Raw genomic sequence first — 23,455 nt, 5'->3', positions numbered from 1 at the left:
TCCTGGACAGCGAAGTGATAATGAGATGTCTGAACCGACAAGGCTCGAGATCGCCACACATCAATCATGTGATGCTAGCCATCTTTCGTTTAGCAAGAAAGAAGAGAAGGCATTTATCGGCAGTTCACCTACAAGGGTTCCACAATGTGATGGTAGATGCTCTATCCAGGCTAAAGCTGATAGAGTTAGAATGGTCCCTAGACGCAGACTCATTCTCCTTCATCTTGGAAAAAGTCCAAGAACTGTAGATCGACCTCTTTGCAACGAGCGACAACAAGAAACTACCTCGATACGTAGCCCCATACCAGGACCCTCTGGTAGAGGCGACGGATGCCATGTCCCTTGATTGGAACCGATGGACCCATATCTACCTGTTCCCTCCAACGAATCTCCTGCTGAAGGTCCTCAACAAGCTGAGATCCTTCGAGGGAACTGCAGCAGTAGTGGCCCCCAAGTGGCCCAAGAGCAATTGGTTCCCCCTGGTAATGGAACTGAAGTTGATGCTGGTCCCTCTACCGAACCCAGCTCTATCCCAATTGGTTCATCTCATAATTTTCTCGCCTTAGCAGTCAAGAAAAGATTTGGGATCTAGAAAGACAGTATAGACTTTCTAGAAGAATACAAGTCAAAGTCAACCAGATGACAATATGAATCGTCTTGGAAGAAGTGGATTGCTTTTGTAAAAGCAAAGAAGCCGAAGGAAATCTCAATAGACTTCTGCCTGTCCTTCATCCACCTTCACAAACAAGGCTTGGCTGCCACCATGATAACTATGTGTAAGTCAGCTTTGACTAGACCTCTTCTATACGCCTTCCAGGTGGACCTGGCAAACGAGATCTTCAACAAAATTCCTGAGGCACGCGCTAGACTTAAACCAGCAGCCCCTCCGAAGCCCATTTCATGGTCTCTGGACAAAGTCTTACACTATGCTTCAACCTTGAACAATGAAGATTGCTCTCTAAAGGATCTAACACAAAAAGTGATATTTCTGTTCGCTATAGCCTCAGGGGCTAGAGTTAGTAAAATATAAAATAATAGCCCTATCAAGAGACGAGGGCCATATACAGTTCACAGAAGTGGGAGAACTGAATCTCTTTCCTGATCTTACCTTTCTCACCAAAAACGAGCTACCCACCAAAAGGTGGGGTCCCTGGAGAATCTGCCCTCTGAAGGAAGAGTAGAGTGTCTAAAGGTCTATCTTCGAAGAACTTCAGACTTCAGGGGAGGACAGCTCTTCAAAGGCGAAACCTCAGGATCAAACTTATCCCTAAAACAACTGAGGGCGAAGCTCACCTACTTCATTAGCAGAGCAGATCCTGATAGTACACCTGCAGGTCATGATCCGAGAAAGATTGCTTCCTCATTGAACTTTTTTCAGTATATGGACTTTGAGAGACTCCGCTCATACACTGGTTGGAAATCCTCCAGAGTCTTCTATAAACATTATACGAAGCAAGTGCACGCCTTAAAACATTTTGTGGTGGCGGCAGGTAGTGTTGTAAAACCTGTCGTCTAGTGCTGGATGAACAGTGAACTGTTTGGGACTGTTTTAGTTTGGGTGAAAAGGTGTTAACACCTTGCAGTGCAATACCTTTTATTAAGTATCACCCTGGTGACACTAGGACTGTTCTTTATAGGTGCAGAATCATACTAATAACACCATTGCCATGTGTACTCTTGTACACAGTGTGTATACTTATCCAACATTTACAGTGAAATTATGTTAATAATTTTTCAACTGATTTTGAGTGGCTAATTATAATTTTTCCCTTTCAGGTAATAATTATATATACATTTTATATGTTGGATGTATAATTCTGATGCTAATTTTAATTCACTAATTGTTACATCTAAGCTGTCTATTCAAATAAATATGTAATGTGTATTTGCGTCTTATTCACCCCAAATGTAGTTAAATGAAATTAGACAGAGTTCTTTACTTAATTTCCTAAAGTAAAAGTACATACTTGAGGGTGCTTCTATATGTGAACAAAATATCTGAATGATAATAACATTTGTTTCTATATACATAATACAAACCTTGCTGCTGCTATCATAGAGGATGACATTTCCCTGCAGGGGGCAGGAAGCCCTAACATTGTTCCATGCTTAGTGGATGTGATGTATAATGGTATAGTCATATATTTCTGTGGTCTGGATGACCATATAGAAGCTGACCCAAGGTTGAGGCACTTATGCAAACCCACAGATACAGTACTTTCAAGTAATTCTCTGGTAAGCTTCCATCAGGACGACATGGCTTGAGCCCAAAAAACGGATTTTGAAGCAAAGAGAAAAATCTATTATTGGGTGAGATGGCCATGTCGTCCTGAAGGACCCACCCCCCTTTTCTAAGAAAAGGATTGTATAACAATCCCCACCCGAAACTACTCTATCTGTAGCACCATGCTTAATTACTACAAGGAATGGGTAGCCATATTGGACCCTGTAGTAGTACGGGAAGGGGATCCACTGGGTAACCTTGATGACAGCTCCCCTTCAATTTCGCCACTCTTCCCCCTCAGAGCGAAAACTCTATTCGGGGTGAAGATTGCCATGTGTCGTATCAAGAAATACGTCCCCTGATATTATGCGATACCCTAAGAAAATTCTTAAGGATGCTTGCGCCAGGAGTTAGAATTCTGGAGACCTATGGTCAATTCTCTGGGAGTATCACTGTAGCCAAATATCCCTTAGAAAGCTACCTCAAGGAACCTTTCATCAGGACGACATGGCCATCTCACCCAAAAACAGATTTTTCGCTTTGCTTCAAAATCCGTTTTTACACACATTCCGAACATTTACTTTATTCCTTGACACAAACTGAAAAAGTCTAATGCAACGTGTTTTTCATTTTTCAAATTTTTCATATTTCTTATTTGTTCTCGTGAGTTAAAAGAAACAGGCAAACCTAAGCAATAATTAAAATTCTCTACTTTTATTGAAATTATTGAGTAACTTTATCAGTTTTGGCTATATCGTGCCAGTCCTTGATAAATTAACTTACCTCATAATGGAAATAAACTTTCTCTTAGAAGGCCTTTAGTTTCTTTTTTTTTTTTCTATTGGTAGGTGACGATGGTTTTAACTAGTGGTTTTGCTCTTCATTGTATATCGTTGGTGATTGTATTTGCAATTTTTAATGTTTCTATCCGCTTTGTTCATATTATTACTTTTAGTTTTGGGCATTATTGTTTGAAATAATAGTCTGGCTTTTTATTTGAATATCGCCACTTTTCTCTTCTCGATCGGTGTATTATTTCTTTTGGTTATAGTACATTTGTTATAAATTATGTTTACTGAAGCCAAGGTCATGCATAAATACAAACACCACAGTAAGAATTTAATGTAAATTCTAAATTAATATCCCTCCCTGGCTTGCTATTTTGAGCAATACTAATGTTAAATGTGGTTCCTACCAGGAATCCTGTATTAATACCTTTTTATCACTTTCTTTAAATTTAGAACGATCAAGTGATAGTTCTATTGTTTCGACTGGTCAAGAGTTGAAGTCTGGAACCGGTCGCTGGATCTAGACAGCCGGCTCCAACATAGACTATGGTAAAAAAAAAATTGTGAGGCGCATTTGCACCGACTCGCAGCGGTGCCCTTTTACCTCGGAAATGTTTTCTGATCGCTGATTGGTTAGAATTATCTTGTCCAACCAATCAGCGATCAGTAAACTTTTCCGAGCTAGAAGGGCACCGCTGCGAGTCGGTGCAAATCTGCCTCGCTAAAAAAAATTGACTATAGTGAACTAATCTGAAGTGAGAATTGCTGTAAAAAGTACTTTAATTCTCGAACCGAACTGAAAAGGTTCCACGAAGAAATGTATACAGGTAAGAAACTGGTATGATTTTCTATATTTAATTGAAATGCATTGCGTTAGGCATATAATCGCAATAATTTTCGAGAATTAAATTTAATTCTTACTAACGTGTTCGGTGTCTTATGCGTGACCTATGATGATGTCAATTTGTTTGGAAGCTCTTATAGGCTTGGATAAATTTGTGCCTTTATTATTTTGATGGCTTATTGTGGCTGTAGGGTTGACTCATTGTCGTCGAGTTTGTTATTTACTTATTATGCGGTAGTCTTAACTCGATAAATGCGTATTGTTATCGGTACATTTGCTTGTTCCTAATTTTCTCTCTCGACTATGATTTCGTCTTTAATGAGAGTTCATGTTCATATTAGTCTTACTGGTTTCAGTGTTTCGTGTTAGTGTTGATCTAAGCGAAATGGTTTTTGTTGTGTAGCTTGTTAAATTTCATTTGAAAGGGACAGCGTTTACTTGTCTCATTTAAGCATTGGTGATTATACGATTGTATACTATCGATGATTACTTGTAAGTCTTGGTTGAATTATACTAGCGAAATTGAGGCTGTCTATTGTCAAGGTATTTTTCTAATTACTCTATACTGTATATGTATGTAGCCTACCCAGAATTAGAGGATACATTGTTCATAAATAAATAATTAAAATGTCTGGCCTTATAATTTAAAGTTCCCGTTAGGGTTTTTTGTCGTAGACGTTTAACTTTTGTGATTTGTTGGTTGGAATTTTAAATAGGTTTTTGCTAGCTATTTTCAAAATGTTTGGCTTAGTATGTTTAATTTCCTATACTCAGTATCAGTTGCTAGTATGATAAATATCATTGCGATACTCTAATTTCAAGTATTCCTCAGATCATTAATTTAGCAATATCTTTGTTAACACTTGCCAACAAAATGTCCGAAACCATTAAGATGAAGGACAATAGAAGATCCTATGTAAAGGGTCAAATAACCCAGGATATGAAGGCCTTAGAGTCTGTTAGTAATAAAGATCTAACATTCCATTTGCTAGATCAGTATATTGACTCCATAACTGAGAAATTGACTGAAATAGACAGGGTCAATTCGTCCATTTGCGTATATATGACTGAGTCTGAAATTGACGATGTATTGTCTTCTGCTAGAACTTATCACTTAAATATTAGCATGAGATTGTCTACCTTTAAAGAATAAAGGGAGGAAGTGGATGCTAAAAGGACTCGGGTACAAAGTTCGAATCCCGTGGGCAAAATTGTTAAATTTCCTTTGCCTCCTATTCAACTCCAAACTTTCACACATAATATTGAGAACCCTTTTGCTTACTACAATTTCAAAAAAAGGTTCTGTAATGCGTTAGGTGGCATGCCTAATCTTACTGGAGCACAAAAGCTTATCTGTTTAAAAGGTTACTTGTCTGGTGAGGCTCTTAGTTTTATTGAAAATATTCCTATTGGTGATGATAGTTATTGGAGAGCTTTTGATTTGCTAGATACCAACTTTTTCAGATAATAACTTGATTATAGATAAGACTGAATTCTATACTTTGCGCACCGGAAATCTCCCAGTTAAATGACGTAGTCTTTTGTTAGGTTAATTAGCAACAAGGTTCAGGATTTAAAGAGTGTGGGAATAGACTTAACTACAAATGATTCGGGCGGACTTTTTTTTTTACTTAGTAAGGTAGTTAATAATAAATTGCCTCGTCATTTCCTTATTGAACTATCAAGGAAAGTACACTCTAATTACCCTAATTTCAATCAGCTAGTTGATAAACATCAGAGCCTTATAATGAGGTTGAAGATAGGTTTAAAGGACCAAGGGGTAAAACCCAAACCTCAGAATGATTCCTTTAATAATTCTTTTAAGGATAGCTCTAAATTTAAACTCAATGATACTAGTAAGGTTTTTGCTCCCAAAACCAAATCATCTGAAGATCCTAAGAGGATCCAAAATTACAAATGCAAGTTTTGCCAAACTGCTGGACATTCAACATCTAAATGTTCTAGTTACAGTAGTTTAGAAGCTAGTAAATCTAAGGCTTCAGCTATAGGATTGTGTTTTAGATGTTTGAATGCCAATCATAAATCTAACGAGTGTCCGGGTTTAAAAGCAGCTCTGCCTTACAAATGTTTTCTTTGTAACAAGGCTGAGCATCATGCAGCCACGTGTAATCTTAACAAAAATTTAAGTGGTTCTGAAAATAAAGTATTTAGTATGGCGAATGGTTCGGATATTTACTCCTATTATATCTTTGCCAGTCAGTAGGGATAATAAATCTGCTAGGTGTTACTTCTTGCTAGATACAGGCGCACAATTTAGTATAATTAATAAGGAATTTGTAGAGAGTAAAATAGGTGAATGCTTTAGTCCACCCGTGTCCCGGTTAGTACCTTCCTTTGGTATGCTTATAGCTGCGAAAGAAGGTTTCAATTATGTCGCAGATCTGACCTTTCCCAATGGACACAGAACTTGGTGTTTATTTTTTGCCATGGAAGGGTTCAGTTTAACTGTTAAAGTTCCTAAATTGACAAGTATCATTAGAGTATGAATGATAATGATTTGCATATATCTCCAGATTTTCCCAGGGTCAAGGGTGAAGGCATAAAGTTTCTTGGTATTATAGGTAATGATATTCTCCAATATTTTAGTCAGTTTAGTTTACAACCGGCTGTAATTTATGGTAAAAGCTATAGGGTCATTAGGTTAGCTAATGGTTTTATTCCAATGGGAAATGGTATGAATTTTATGCCTCTACATGAAGAGCAGGATTATAGAAATAAGATTATGAGAAATTTAGATCTGTTTAAGGTTGAGTCTTCCTTTAGTTCTAATCCTGTGGAACTGAACCTCATAAGCTTTGTGGAGAAGAGAGAGTCTTAAAATTTAATCCTCATGAAATTAATTTAGAAAATAATTTAGAAACTCGGGTGTTTCATAATTCTAATATTGAGAAAAAACTAGTTAGATCTAAAGAATCTCTCCAGAAAGGCCTGATAGAGTTTATTCCTCCAAAGAAGTTAGTTAGGAAAAGAGAGGTTAGTTGTTAATTTTGCAGACAATCCTGTTGGTTACCAGTTTGACCTCTTGCAAGAAATATTCTCTGACTCAAACGTCGAGTATGGTTTAGATAATTTCTATAGTCTAGAGAGTATAGGGATACAAGTTAATGAGGAGAATAATTTAGCCTATGCAAATGACCAAGTACAGAAATTTAAAGAGTCCATTTCCTATAAGGATGAGCATTATTATGTTGCTCTGCCTTGGAAAGAAGATCCGATTAAAAAGTTGAAGGCCTTCCAACTTGAAAATATCTTTAGCGGTAGCCGAAAGAGTGTATGAGAAGCTAGAAAGTAAGGGTATCTCGGGAAAATATGAAGAGGTATTCGACCAGCAAGAGGCATTAGAGATCATAGAACCGGTAGAAAGGAGAATGCCAGATATTTATTCCCCATCGACCTGTTATCAAGAAGGACGAGTTGACTACCACAAAAATAAGGCCTGTGTTTAATTGCTCTCTGAAGGTCGGAAAAGCGCCTTCACTTACTGAAGCTGCATTTCCTGGCTTTAACCTAATGGACGACCTATTATCTTTGTTGATTTATTTTAGAGCCAACTATTATGTTGTCCTTGCTGACATAATGAAGGGTTTCCTTCAAATTAGACTATCTCTTGATGAGGATAGAAACAGATTTTGTTTCTTTCGAAAAATTAACGGCAAATATGTCCCCTATAGGTATAATACCATAATATTTGGTTTTGTGAGTTCCCCTTTCCTCTTTAATTGTATTTTTCGGCACCATCTGATGGTGAACTCCCACGTTGAGGTATCCACTTTAATTAAAGATAAATTTTACTTTGATAATTTGATCTTTACAACCAACAATGTTAATGAGCTTAGCCATACAGCTGATAACATAAATAAGGTTATGAACTCTGGAGGTTTACCATTAAGGGAATGGTCTTCCAGTGACAAGTCTGTTCTTTCTCACCTTGAAGAGGAAGATAAATGTTTTTTTTCCAGAGGTTAGTGTATTCGGATATTTGTACAATAGGGAAGAGGATTCTCTAAAACTTAAGAAGGCCTCTCTTAACTGCAATGCCTCAACAAAAAGGCAGATTTTGTCTTCTTTGGCCTCTGTATTTGACCCAATTGGAATATTTCCACCAGTGTTGTTGCAAGGGAAACTCTTAATATAAGAGATGTGCCAGAAATTAATTGACTGGGATCAAGATTTAGTTGGTGAACTTTTAGCTCGATGGCGTAGATTATGAAAAACTTTCGAAGAAGTAAGTAGTGTCCCCTTTAAAAGGAGGTCATTTAATGTAGACCTTTCTGTCAACTTATACATATTCGCTGATGCTTCTAGCGAAGCGTATGGGTGCGCTATTTATGTTGTTTGGGAGCAGAATTGCTCCCTCTTATTCTCTAAGGTTAAGGTCTCTTCTATAAAAGAGCGAACTCTTCCTACATTAGAGCTGTTAGTTGCTCAAATATCCTTATTACCTTATTGCCTTATTCTATGTTTGGGTTCCCCAGGTCCCTCAATGTGAGGCACCTCGTATATCCACCAGAGAGTTGCTAATGCATCTTCCGGTGTATTTTGCATCTTCCAGTCTTGGATGGTCTGGGATGTATCTTAGGTATTTATCGAGCTTATTCTTAAACACATCTACGCTCACTCCTGATATGTTTCTTAGACGGGCTGGCAGCGCATTAAATAGTCGCTGCATTATCGATGCTGTTGCGTAGTGGATTAATGTCCTGTGCGCCTTCCTTAGTTTTCCTGGTATAGTCTTGGGCACTATTAATCTACCTCGGCTATCTCTTTCTGATAATTTTAGCTCTATGATGTTTTCAGTTATTCCTTCAATTTGCTTCCATGCTTGTATTATCATGTAGCATTCTCTTCTTTCTAGACTGTATAGTTTTAAAAATTGCAGTCTTTCCCAGTAGTCAAGGTCCCTAACTTCTTCTATTCTAGCAGTATAGGACCTTTGTACACTCTCTATTTGTGCAATATCCTTTTGGTAGTGTGGGTACCATATCACATTGCAGTACTCGAGTGTACTATGTACATAAGTTTTGTAAAGCATAATCATTTGTTCAGCTTTTCTTGTTTTCAAGTGTCTGAATATCATTCCCATTTTTGCTTTACTTTTAGCCATCAGTGTTGCTATTTGGTCGTTGCATAACATATTCCTGTTTAAAATTACACTAAGGTCTTTAATTGCTTCCTTGTTTGTGATTGTCTCGTTATTAGGTCCCCTGTATGCACATACCATTCCTTCTCTGTTTCCATAGTTTATCGATTCGAATTTACTGGAGTTAAATACCATCCTTGCTATCTCCGCCCATTCATATATTTTGTTTAGATCTCTTTGTAGTGAGTTCCTATCTTCATCACAAGTAATTTCTCTACTTATTCTTGGGTCATCATCGAAACTTCTCACTACAGAGTTTTTAACATTACAGTCTATATCTGAGATCATAATAACAAACAGCAGTGCAACTAATACCGTACCTTGTGGCACGCCATATATTACCTGATCTTCATCTGATTTCTCGTCATTTCCTATCTTTCCCACAATATTATGCTTTCTCATTTTTTTCTCTAATATATCATGGTCTACCTTGTCAAAGGCTTTTGCAAAATCTAGATAGATCACATCTGTGTCTTTTTCATTTATCATATTTTTGTATATGTTTTCATAGTGTGCGATCAGTTGGATTTGTGTACTTTTTCCGGGCACAAAACCGTGTTGACCTATATTAAACAAATTATTCTTAACCAAATGATTCATTATTTTCTTTTTTATTACCCCTTCATACACTTTCATGATATGTGATCTTAGACTAACAGGTCTATAATTGCTTGCCTCTAGTCTTGATCCACTTTTGAAAATAGGGGTTATATAAGCTAATTTATGTTTAACATATATCTCGCTCATATCTACACTTTGTCATAGCAGTATAGCAAGTGACTTCGCGATAGTGTGTGCAGTTTTTTTTAACAAAATCGCTGGAACTCCATCTGGTCCGACCACCGATCCATTTTTAATTTCGCTTATAGCCTGCACAACATCTGCTTCATTAATATCAATATCCGTTAGATATTCAACATTTTCTTCTCTCATTTCTGTTTCATTATTCTCATTCGTAATTCTTAGCGTGAACTCACTCTTATATTTTTCTTCTAATATGTTGCATATTTCATTTTTGTTTATTCATTAACCGTCCTTCAATTCTTAGAGGGCCTATTTCTAATCTCCCTTTATTCATCTTTTTTGCATAGGAGTAAAGTACTTTGGTTTTTTTTTTTATATATCTTGAAGTGTCCTATCCTCTAAGTTCCTTTTTTTATTTTCTTTCGATTGTATAATCTTTTGTTCTGCATTTTCTATCTTATTTTTTATTTCCATCATTTTCCATACGTTTTTTTCTTTTGCAAGAGTTTTCTTCCACTTTCTAATTTTCTGAAATAAGATCCTTCTGTCTCTTGGTTTGCATGTCTGATGTTTATTTTTTTTTTTCGGAACATATTTTTCAACAATTTTCTCTAGTATTTTGTACAATATTTCCGTGTTTACCTCTATATTATCACTTACAAATACATTTTTCCATTCTTTATTCAATTCTTCATTTATTTCTGACCATTTTATATTCTTACTATAAAAATTATATTTTCCATATCATTCCCATCGTTTTGTGCTTTGATTATCTCTGCAATCACTTGCTTTAGAATGGACTATTAGTTTTATGACATTGTGGTCTGAAATTCCCGTGTAATACACTATTATTTCTTTAACATAATTCACCTTATTCACAAATACTAAATCTAGGACATTGTCCTTTCTTGTTGGAATGTGGTTTATCTGTTGCATACTATGTTCTAATTGCATATCTTGAAGCTTTTCAAATTGCCTCTTATCTTCTGCGCTACTATTACTCTCTTTTTTATATGTATATATGCAACCACTTTCTTCTATGCGCTCTTGCCAATCCATGAAAGGAAAGATACAATCTCCAGATAGGAGTATATTCCAGTCTTTATGGTTTCTACTTATATCATCTATTTTTTCCATTAATATTTAACTTTATAATCAACTTTTGTGTGATATAACATAAAACAATTTTTTTGGATGCAACGCTGGGTTACCAGGACAAGAAGACGGCAATACGCAGCTTGCGTACGACCACCGGGCCCGTAACGATCGCTGCAAACAGCACAATCTCTTAGAAGATTATCTGGTATACAGTTTATTATATGGCATTTATCATTCCTTAGTCTTTCTGGTACTTCATGTCTGTTGACAAGAGATCTTTTTCCTCCCAATTTTACTAGGAAATCACCAACAAGTTGTTCACATAGCTCTTTTCTATAATTACGATGGTTTAGTTTTTTCTCTTTTTGGGTGTCCATATGTATTTTGTACAGGAGAAAACTGTTGACAATAGATATTTCAAAAACAAAAAAATATAGCTTTCTCCACCATTTTATGGACTTCTGTATAAAGGTATAAGAAGAACAGTAGTGATCAGCCCTATCAATACCACCCATATTTGCAGTATATTTACTGATTACTTTTGGCTTTGTTATTTCTTCCATCACATTTCTTTTTGCAGAACGACGGACAGTTTTAGTTGATGATGAATGGAACGTTGTAAGCATCGTCACATATCGTTTATCCCGCCAACTAAGAACGTGATAGCGGTTACTCTTGCAAAATGACACGTGTTTACCAGGAGAGAGTTTTATCTTGCTTTTTTTTTTTTATATTATTTGGAAGTCCTGCCCGATTTGTTTGAATAGTCCCGGTCAGATGAATTTTTCGCAGCAATAGCTCTTTAGCTAACTGAAGATTGGTATATAGTCTATCAGTGAACACGTGGTATCCACTGGATTTCGTTGATTTTGTAACCATATCAACTAATTCCAGTATGATTCTAGTATTGAATTTATGGTTAGCATTGCCAAGAATGTCTGTCGTTGCTTTGCCATAATACGGTATTAGCGCTCAAACATATCCAGTCATTGAGCAGGCTATATCAAACACTTTTAGACCCCATTTTGTAGGTTTCATTGGATTATACATTTTGAATCCAATGTGACCTTTGAATGGGACAGTGGACTCATCGGCTGACAAATTAGCTCCTGGGTGATGATATTGAAGAAATCGAGGCATTACGTAATCTATCACTTGACAAACTTTTGATCGCCGACCTTCAAAAATGTCATTAGATTCACTCAGAGGAGACACATGTAGGGCCCAGAAAATTTGTAAGAATCGTTTTCTGCTAAACACAGATTTTGTGATTTCCCTGGAATCAACTTTTCTGGTACTAAAACTATCACTGATAGAGATCTTCCGGAGCAACCCAATTTGAATGAGCAATCCATGAAAGGCCATTACTTCTTTTGCTGTTACGTCTTTCCAGTCTTGCCAAACAGAATATTGCTGAAGAGGACGTTTTACGTTGATCTTTTGCCTTGCATAATGATTTGTTTCATCGGCAATCAATTGAAATAACTCCAAGGAAAAAAATAAATGGAAAAAATCTAGCGGGGTACGCATCCTAGCTCTAGGAGGAAAGAACTGCTGTTTTCCCGTATGAGGATATTCTTTTAGTTTATGCACGTCTTCATTATATTCTTCCCATTCATTTTCTTCATCGTCACTGTCACTACCTTCTTCATCGTTCACTTCTAGAAATTCTCGTGGAGGGTCGTAGAGCCTCTTGTCAAATTCACTGCCAGCGTGCTCAGAATCGGAATCGGATGAAGCATTATTTTCCATGTCCATGTAAACCCCGTTATAACTAATATCACAATTTTCCTCATTGTCGTCGATGCCTGAAAAAGCATCTTCTGAAGAACACATATCAAGACATTCTAAAATTTCCGACGTAGTTCGCAAAAACTTTTTCGATGAAGCCATGATATAGGATAAGTGTTTGAAAAGCGGTGACCTCGGAAATTAGCTGGTGAGACGGGAGTCGATCACAATCGGTACTTGCTGCTGAACGAGGCAAAACGCACTGAGAAATGGATATCGTGAGTGTCTGCCTTTATTTATTAATCTAACTCGTCTTGGGGGAAAAGGGGGGAGAGGATTAACTAAGAAAACGAGGAATATTAATCTTAAGGAACCACAGAAAACGAAGCAACGATTAAAACAGCGAATAACTTTAATCAATAGAAACAGTTTATGAATAAATAAGATCTTTTTGGTGGCCAAGTACTAGGACGACGTATTTTGCTTGGGCTACCACAGGTAGCCCATGGAGTGGAAAGGGTTTAATTACTGAAACGGTTTTTCATACTGGTAGTCAACCAAGAAACACTTGTAAATTACAGACACACTCGGAGAGAACGGATACAGAGCAAGTTACTGTTAATCTTCTTCCATCAGTAGAATAGCAATTTGTCTCAAGTCCCAAATCTGAATTATTAACTAAACATTAGTCTTAATTTCTATCCAAGTCAAGCAATAGGGAGGGCACACATAATACTTGTCTCACGTTATAAGTCTAAGGCAAAAATTACTACTAAGATTTGCGGAGTGTCGTTTAGGCATAATGATTGTCCAGCGGTGACGAGGGCACGCAGCCGTCTCTTGCGCCCAACTCCCCTCATTCCACTTCCAAGGGTGAGTTTTATGGCACCAGTCTCTATGGGGTCAGGTGCTTACGCTAAGAGATAGGTGGTATCCTTTTGCTAGGTGATATTTGCGATCTAGGTCACCCAGATCTAGGTTGCCCCACCTCAAGTCTCCCAGTTTTTCCACCCTCCTTCATACTTTGACCTGGGAAGTAAAAGAATGGCAACACTTTACATTCTACATTAGTGGTACAACTCTTTCTTCAGGCCAGGTGGGTTGTGACAATTCAGGTTAAACTGATTTACACAATACATAAATATTTTGAAATATGTTTTGTCTTGTGACAGGCCTGGCTGTATATGAACATAGACTTGCAGCCAATAATAATGATAATAATACATGTATGATTATAATAGCAAAAATAATCATAAGTAGCTATCATCATTATCAGTGCAATCTTTATCTGAGCTATCTGGCAAGTACACACCCTACACAAGAAGCACTATCATCATCCAAGCACAAAAATACGTGAAATAGAGCAAAAAAATGAGAAAATAGTTTAAAATTTGTATTCACAATGTTTACTCATAAAACTACGATAACACTTTACAAAGGACTGCCTGGGGAACACTGGCTAAGTAATGAAGAAAGCCCTCCCCATACCTAATTTGAAGATGAAGATATGACGTCCATCAGATATTCATTGGCGGAAATGAATAGTGTGTGGGTCTTCAGCAAATTTGTGGTAAACAATACCTTACCTTAAACTCCTCCCAATGTATAAAAGCAGCTTGGCTTCATTAGGAAAAAAAAAAAATTGTGTAGACATATATTACTTTACTTACTACTGTACTGTATATGGTAAAAGACGACATACACATATACATAGCAGTATTGAAGGGGTTAATTATTTTTTAGCATGCTCAGAATGGGTGTACTATCCCATGCTAGCTGCAGCACCTGAACACTACGGTGGTATTGATACTGGCAAATTCTGTATAAAGAGGTCTCTGAACTTAAAACCGTGACGGTTGACGAACTGCAACATTGTACGTTTCTGACATATTGGCACGGGAGTGCTTGCACTCCAATCCTCCAAGTTAGGATCTAAATACTGTATCTCTTATAGTAAGTTTTACCCAGAATCTGTTTCCCACACATTACTTTTTCCCATAAAGAGGCTCTCTGAGCAAAAATCTGGCAGTGATTTTCGCCCTGATGAAGCGCTATAAATGTAATAGATGGTGTCTGAGCAAAGATCTGGCAGTAATTTTAGCTTTCTGGAACTTGTCTTTCGAAACAGTTCTGTTCACCTTTAACTTTTGGAATATTAAGATTTCAAAGCTAAAAATTTGATTATAGCATAATTAAGCATTGTAAGAGTCGCTTGATTGTATTGCATTGAACTCATACACACAAGCCAAATTATAGAATGTTTAAAGCCCAGACTTGAATTAGGTAAAGAGATGTGTTAGAATGTAATTTTCAGTATCTTCCACGAGCTTGGGGAAATTGTGTAGTAATCAAGTTAACCAAAACGTTCTGACATAATAGAATTCAGATATTTATTTACGATCTTCAGATCACCCGCATAAGTTGCATGTTTATTGGGTGTACTTTGAGCTTTACGAGAATTAATTTATTTAATCTGTTCATATCATTTTGTTATTTAACCTTTCACCACTAACCAAATTTTACCCTCTTTGTTTTGCTTTCCTTCATTGTAAGTGCTTTAACTGTCCTGTTTACAGTATATCTCTATGAGCCTATATCTGTATCATTCTCTGCAAGAGTGTTCAGTGTGGTGTGTGTTAACGTTCCTCTTTAATTTTAAGCAGATAATTCATTTAATATTAGATCAATTTATGGCAAAAAATGGTCATAACATTGATAACCCTCTGCAGCCTGATGATGAAATGTCTATTCTATTACTGTATAGCTTAAAGTGCGACTTGAAAGGAAGTCAGTAGATTTTATGTTTCTTAGCAGGATACTAAAGAAGTTCTTCAATTTCTTGCTTCTCTAGATTTTACCTGAAGTTTGGAACATTTCAAAGTTCTTAATGGAGGAATTAGAGACAGGCTTAGTAACTCTACAACTTTTTGGAGACCCCATTATAATCAGTCCACTGTCGTAGTAAACTACCTTACACTTATTGCATACGCTAAGACAACTAGAGGTGCCTACAGTAGAGTTGTGTCCTAAGAGACAGACGCTGACCCCATTCAAAATCACATGCCTAACAATAAGGAAAGCAATGGAGTCTACTACCTTAGAAGCTTGCTCCTGGATAACAATGTTGCCGCTCTTTTTCTGCTTGTTCTCCAAAGGGCAAAGCAAAGAAGGGCCGGAACAACAAGTTTCGGATGTCAGAAGTCAGGACCTTACCGACTTCCTCAACCTCAAGAAAGACCCCCAAGGGAGTGGAATCACACTTAGTTCCCTTCTTCCTCCTACACTGAGAGAGTAACCATTGCCTTGCGCTACTCGCACGGCAAACCTGAATTACAGCGGTGCCCTCTGCAAGTCGGACATAAAGGGTGAAGGTCTACCTCAACCCTACTCATAAAGGTGCCATAATACCAATCCGGCAGACTTGGGCCCTTCCATATGCCACTAGATTTCCCACTCATTCTGAAAGTAGAAGAAAAAGAATAGGTATGACAAAATAGGCAGGCTGGAGAGCAATGAGTACAAGTTTGTGCAGCTTGGTGGCCAAAATCAAAATAGAGGCTAGGCAAGCTGACAGGGGGTGGGGTTTCCTCGCTGTTACCAGTACCTGCCAGCACCTCGTTAATTTCCTCAATGACCATGTTCAGCTTTCGCTGAAATCATACCTCTACTATAGGACGAGGGTTTGTATTCATGTAGGAACAAACGGGAAATTTAATTTTTGATGACAGATATCGAAGCGAGCGAGCTTTGAGGAGGAAGCCAGATAAGCCTTATTGAAATATATAATACTCTATAGCCTACTAATTTAGGAAATATGGATAAATTTTGGAAATGGTTTAAAAAAAAACTATTATTCATTGGAAAATTGTCATAGAAAGAATGTTGGCAGATTGACATATTAATAATGTAGTCATAGTTTTTCTGGAATTCAGTACAAACTCCCACTGATAACATGAATTAATTATCTTTCAAAGATTCGTGTAAAAGCCAACCATGAATTTTTGGTGATTGAGGAGTGTGTAAATGCCACAAGAGAAGTATCATCTGTATACTATACATTCTTATTTCATAGACCAACAATCAAATATATAGTCAAACCCACAAAGGTTCCAAAACATTACTATGAGGAAGACCAGATACAAGAGGCCTAGATTCACTAAAAACATTAGGTGTATGAATAAGAGAAGTTTACCTGTAAATGAAGTATAGAGGATAACATCCTACACAACAGTTACAAAGTTTGTGACTAGTATCTGTCATAGAACTTGTAGTACTGGGTACACATTGCTTATAATTGCCTTCCTAAATATCACCTATCTGTGATAAGCATTTCATTAAACAGTTTTCAAACTTAGTTTCGGCAATCTATTTCATATTTTTATCAGTATTCTACCCCTAGGTTCTTGCCTTATAAATTTCATGATATTCTTTTCTTCATCTACTGGGAAATTTTCTTTCCCAAATTTCTAAGTTTAATTTCATCATCATCGTGAATTTTTAATGTTAACTTTTTTCTAAGGTGTTAGATATCTTTTGGCATCTCCTAACCAGGAGGCTTTTTGCTGGAGCACCTATCATCTCTGGGTCTTCATCTAAATCATTTCCTACGATTTCTCTGCTCTTCTACAGATTTTCATATTGTTATTACTTACAAATTTACTGCTCTTCAAATTATCTGTTCCTCATCTCTTATTGTCACATGTCCAAACCATTTCAATCTTTTAGGCCTTAGTCTGTTTTCCACCCGTCTTCTGATGGAAATGAAAAGAATTTAACAAATAAGACACTGATAAAATTTAAAATTTTTATTAACAAAAACAAATAAAGTATTCGTACAATACAAATACAAGTATATATAAAAAAATCTTAATTTTTTTCTTGATATGGTTCACTTTTAATCTATTTACTATCACTGCTTTCTCCACCACTTAGACTAATTGTGTAAATACTTTTACAATTGCAGCAAGCTAAGCAATCTGAAATACCATATCACACCCATAAACACTCATGTATACAGTATACAGTATCAAAAAACACTTCAAGTGATTCATGTCTGCATTGAGTGACAGTCGACACATTCAATAAAAAAAAACCGGTCTTTAAAACAATTCAGCATTCCATTGCAAACATATTATAGCTAACCGTTCCATAAGCCACTGATAAAATTAGGATTAGGGCTGAAGTAATTAGCAAACATATTATAGCTAACTGTTCCATGAGTCATCGATAGGCTAATTAAAATTAGAGCTAAAGTAATTAGCAATGCAAATCGTCATCTTACTTTGGGCGAGGTAGGACACATAACAATTGAGTACTGTATGGTGTACAAACTGATATTGTTTTAGTTAGATGATGCATCTACTTATAAATACAGTATCACCATATTTTACTTTTTGACATAGTGGAAGAGGATTCAAGCTCTATCATGCACTATTTGAGGCAATAATAAAAAAAGATATTAGTTTTAACTTGCAAAACTATTAACACAGAACTTTGGCTCTTTTATGTTTATGTAGTACTGTGATACCAATGTCCTCTAATTGAATTAGATCCAGAAAGTTCCTCGGTGTCAATAACCTCTGATGTCAGGATGCCAGAAAACTTCAAATTAATCAATCAATCCAGAAAGCTCTTAGAACACTGATTTATTCAAACACAGATTCAATTTTTCCTTTAAGAATTAACGTGACCTTTAAACTAAATATCTATTTTTTCTATATTTCTGAACAGAACAAGCTATTTAGTGGAAGTACCAACTTGATGACCTCTATATCAAATAAACAAAAATGGCCACCGAACCCCTTCTTACTCTCCCTCCTTCAAATTGCAGTAGTCGCAAAAAAAAAAAAGAAAAAAAAAAAAGTAAACTCTCCAGCTGTAAGGGGTTATTGCCACAACGACACCTATACATTTCTACCTTTGGTTTAGTGTTTTATTTTCAGAATAAATTTTTGTCTACACATCTATGAGTATTACAGTATATACTGTATTTCAAAGGTTTGGCCCTTTTATGCTGTGTGGATATATCTATGGCTAATCCTTTCCGTGATATTCCTTTAAATGTAAATTAACCAAGTTTTACTTGGATCCAGTTGAACCTCTATTTGTGTTGCCCCAAGGCTCTGTATGTAACTTAGCCAAATCTATTTTTGGGTGAGATAGCCATGTCGTCCTGATGGAAGGTTCCTTTAGTAGCTTCCTAAGGGTATATATGACTACAGTAGATATTCCCAGAGAATTAAACTAAAGGTTTCACACAATTCTAACTTCTGGCGCGAGTACCCATAAGGTTTCCCTTTAGGATATTGTATAATAACAGGGGACATATGCTTGACACGCTACATAGCTATCTGCACCCCGCATAGTGTTTACGCTTCGAGGGGGAAGTTGGTGGCAAGTTCTGGGAGGAGCCGTTACAAAGTTCTCCTCCTCCGTTACTGTTATGGTACTCGGATGACGTCATAAACGACGCCATGTTGGCCGCCATCTTGGCTGACGTCATAACCGTGTGCCTTCTCCATTCCTTCTGGCATCAAGGTAAGCCCCCATGATACAGTAAGATTGGGAGGGGGCCTGCCAAGGCCTAAAATAGAGAAAAGGGCGGGTCCATCAGGACGACATGGCTATCTCACCCAAAAATAGATTTTTGGGCTTAGGCCATGTCGTCCTGATGGAAGTGTACCAGATAATTAATGTATCGTGGATTTTTCCCTTTTAGTAGTGCCTTCGACTTCTAGACAATATTCCTTTGGTCTAATGACCACAGAGACCTTGTGACATTACCGGTATATGTCACCTCAGATAAACATGTGCTATGTTACCCTTTCCTGGCCCCCCAGCAGGGATGAGTCCTATTGGACTTATGGAAAGTCTCGAAGTTACTTGATAAAGAAACTCACCCAGCATCAGAAAGTACCTGCCGGTCCCAGAGCCAGGTAGAAGATAAGGTAAGTACAACGTGTTGGAACAAATTACCTTAGTCTACATGAGTTTGAATAAATGAAGGAACAATAGTATTTCATTGTTCAGATATATTTACATATTATAGAGGGATATTAAAACTCTCAAACAGTATTTTATTACAATATTAGTGCGAAATAAGACGCATGAGTATAGCAAATTCTTGTATTTGGGCATAAATTAGAATTAGCATACAAAAAGTAATAAATGTAGATTGTAATGGAATGCAAATCAGTTACATAGACTTTGGACATTAATAGAAATAGATGTGGTATCTGAAAAGGAAAACTTGCCATCACACACGTTAATTCCATAGGAATTATAAAGTCTTTCTAGAATGTCTTATATACACTTCATGTTAGGAACATATGGCACGAGTCTGTAGTGCCACTCGGTGGCACTATTTTCACTATGTTGTGCACTAGGGTCAACACAGACACCCTTAGAGTTAGAGTCCCAAATAACTCACTGTTCATCGCAGCACTAAACAGCAGGTTTTAACACACTACCTGCAGCTACCACGAAGCATTTCAGTTTGTGCACCTGCTTCGCATAGTGTTTGAAAAACACTCTTGAAGACTTCCAGCCTGTGAATGAGCGAAGACTTTGGAAGTCCATTGACTGGAAGAAATTCAGGGAAGAGGTGACTTTCCTGGGATCGTGACCTGCGGGTGTACTGTCAGGATCCGCTCTGCGAATAAAGTAGGTGATCTTCGCCTTTGTTGTTTGAGTGATAAATCAGAACCTGATGTTTCCCCTTTAAAGAGCTGTCCTCCACCAAAGTCCGAAGTTCTTCGAAGATAGACCTTTAGGCTCTCCACTGGGCACAGAGAGATATCCTCCTTCAGAGGGCAGATTCTCCAGGGACCCCACCTTTTGGTGGGTAGCTCATTCTTGGCGAGAAACGTTGGGTCAGAAAAGAGGGTGAGCTCGCCTGTTTCTGCGAACTGGATCTGGCCTTCTTCCCTTGATAATGCCACAATTTCACTGACTCTAGCCCCCGAGGCGAGAGCATATAAGAAAATCACTTTTTTAGTCAAATCTTTCAGAGGGCAAGTTTCATTGTCCAAACTTGAGGCAAAATGGAGCACCTTGTCAAGAGACCAGGAGATGGGTCTCGGTGGGGGTGCGGGTCTGAGTCTAGCACATGCCTACGGCAACTTGTTGAAAATGTCACTAGACAGGTCTATTTGGAAGGCATATAGTAAGGGTCTTGTCAGGGCCGATTTGCAGGTGGAAATCGTGTTAGCTCCCAAGCCTTGTCCATGAAGGTGAATGAAGAAGGACAAACAGAAATCCATTGATATTTCTGTAGGATTTCTAGCCTTGACAAAGGACACCCATTTCTTCCAAGATGACTCGTATTGCCTTCTGGTAGATTTTGTTTTATATTCCTCTAAGAAGTCTAAGCTTTTCTTCGAGATCCCAAACCTCTTCTTGACGGCTAGGGAGAGAAAATCATGAGATGAAGGTCTCGGTTTTTCTTTGATGAAGTGAAGACAGTCGACTTCTGAACTTGTTGGGTTAGAACTGGGTCCGGCAGGGGAATTAGCTTGGGTTGTAACTTTAGGATCAATGGGAACCAGTTGCTCCGGGGCCACTTTGGGGCCACTAGGGGCGCTATTCCTTGGAAGGATCTCAGCTTGGTGAGGAGTTTTAGCAGAAGGTTGGGTGGAGGGAACAGGTAAATCTTGGTCCATCTGTTCCAATCCAGGGACATGGCGTCCACCGCTTCCGCTCGGGGGTCCTTGTATGGGGCCATGTAGCGAGGAAGTTGTTTGTTGTCGTTCGTTGCAAAGAGGTCGATCTGCAGTTCCGGGACTTCTTGGGAGATGAAGGAGAATGAGTCTGTGTCTAGGGACCATTCTGACTCTATCGGGGCTGTCCTGGATAGAGCATCCGCTGTCACATTGCGGAATCCTTGTAGGTGAACTGCTGAGAGGTGCCATCTTTTCTTCTCCGCCAGGCGGAAGATGGGCAGCAACACTTGGTTGAGTTGGGGCGATCTTGAACCCTGAGGGTTGAGACATCTGACCACAATGTCGCTGTCCAGGGTCAGTTGAATGTGGACTGAGGGAAGTGGAAACAGCCTCTTCAGGATGAGAAGAACTGCCATGGCCTCCAAGATGTTGATGTGAAACGTCTTGAATAGGGGAGACCATGTTCCTTGAACTTGACGTTGATGGGAGTGACCCCCCCCATCCTTCTAGCGATGCGTCCGTATGGATAACGACCGAGGGAGGCGGTAGTTGAAGAGGTACCGACCTTCTCGGGTTCTTTGCCTCCGACCACGGCTTGAGGAGTGATTGTAGCCGAGTCGCCAGAGGTCTCTTGAGATCTCTTCGAGCGTTTGATGCGTATCTTCTCCAGACTCCCGATGCATCTTTTAGCTGTGCTCTTAGCACTGGGTCTGTCACTCAAGCAAACTGAACGTAGCCGAGCACCCGTTCCTGTTGTCGTCTTGAAATCCGTTTGGATTTGAGGAGTCTCTTGACAGATCCTGCTATTTCCTTTCTCTTCTTTCGTGGAATGGAAAGATGGTGTGACTGAAGGTCCCAATGGATTCCTACCATTGGAATTTCTGAGCTGGAGAAAGTCGAGACTTTTTGGTGTTGATCTTGAAGCCCAAATGTTCCAAGAATTGGATCGCCTTTGTGGAAGCTTGCCGGCATTCTTCTTCTGATGCTGCCCACACCAGCCAATCGTCCAGGTAAGCCATCAACTGGACGCCTTGTAAGCTTAGCTGTTGAACGATCGTCTCTGCGAGCTTCGTGAATATCCTTGGGGCTATGTTTAGCCCGAAGGGCATGGCTCTGAAGGCGTACTGTCTTCTTTGAAGCCTGAATCCTAGGTAGGAGGAGGTCTGGCGATTCATATGAATGTACCAGTAGGCATCCGCCATGTCTATTGAGACTGTGTATGCCTTTTGAGGCAGTAGGGCTCTTATGTGTTGAAGAGTCAGCATTTTGAACTTGTTGTTCACTATGAACTTGTTGAGAGGGGACAAGTCCAGAATGACTCTGAGTTTGTCAGAGTCCTTCTTGGGGACACAGAATAGTCTTCCTTGGAACCTGGTGGACTTTACCCTCTTGATCACCTTCTTGTTCAAGAGTTCTTGGACGTATTCTTCCAGAACGGGGGTGGAGTGTTGGAAGAATTGGTGGAAAGCTGGTGGTGGTGTTTCCCAGCTCCACCCTAGTCCGTTCTTGATAATGCTGTAAGCCCAGGGATCGAAGGTCCAATGATCCTGGAAAAGGCGGAGTCTTCCTCCCACCGGAAGCATATCATTGCTTCTGGTTGCCCGAGGGTTTACCACCTCAGCCGCTTGCTCCCTTTCCTCCGCTCCCTCTGGAGGGACGTCGAGAGGAGTCTCTGCCGGTGCCTCTACCTCTGGGACGAAAGGTAGTCGACTGCCTTTCGTAGGTGGGCGTGAAGGCTGGTGACTGAGTCACCACCGGCTGGGGTACCAGTTGTAAGGTTTGTTGGGACTGAGCCACCAACTGGGGAGCAGCGGTTGCCGGAAGCTGGCGTTTAGCCTGACGCTGCTGAGGTCTAGGCTTGTTGGATTTCTTCTTCGGTTGGGGGCCCTCATCCTGAGAAGATTTCCTTTTACCTGACATGCCCCACTTTTGGAGAAGGTTCCGGTTCTCTGTGGCGGCCCTGTCAACGATCTCTTTCATGAGGTCATTGGGAAAGAGATCTTTCCCCCAAATGTTGGAGGAAATTAGCTTCCTTGGTTCGTGTTTGACGGTGGCATTCGCAAACACGAACTCTCTGCAGGCTCTCCGTGCCCTGATGAAGCTATAAAAGTCCTTTGTCAGGGTAGCAAGGTGGGTCTTGGCCAAGACCATGTAGAAGCCTGCAGTCTGTTGTTCCCCAGCCATCGTCTCCATTTACACCTGGAG

The 23,455-nt window shown here is 38.8% G+C and overlaps 1 protein-coding gene across 1 annotated transcript; it reads right to left on the bottom strand.

The window, feature by feature from the left end:
• Positions 1-7,477: 7,477 nt before the first annotated feature.
• Positions 7,478-12,752, bottom strand: LOC137620018 (piggyBac transposable element-derived protein 4-like). Its single transcript, XM_068350300.1, has 2 exons — positions 11,869-12,752; positions 7,478-7,646 (listed from the first exon to the last, which is right to left on the bottom strand). The coding sequence occupies exons 1-2, from the start codon at positions 12,750-12,752 to the stop codon at positions 7,478-7,480; spliced, it is 1,053 nt and encodes a 350-aa protein (XP_068206401.1).
• Between the last annotated feature and the right edge of the window lie 10,703 nt (positions 12,753-23,455).

This window comes from Palaemon carinicauda, chromosome 2, assembly GCF_036898095.1.
Source record: "Palaemon carinicauda isolate YSFRI2023 chromosome 2, ASM3689809v2, whole genome shotgun sequence".
NCBI lineage: Eukaryota > Metazoa > Arthropoda > Malacostraca > Decapoda > Palaemonidae > Palaemon > Palaemon carinicauda.
The sequence above is the reverse complement of the archived record's forward strand: the minus strand, read 5'-3'. Positions and strand labels throughout refer to the sequence as shown.

What these genes read in the sequence shown, in the direction of transcription:
- LOC137620018 (XM_068350300.1), bottom strand. Translation starts at nt 12,752, where the DNA reads ATGGCTTCATCGAAAAAGTTTTTGCGAACTACGTCGGAAATTTTAGAA. An exon ending in ACAAAATGGGGTCTAAAAGT is followed by an intron (nt 7,647 to 11,868) that starts GTTTGATATAGC and finishes CTTTAATTAAAG; the next exon opens with TGGATACCTCAACGTGGGAG.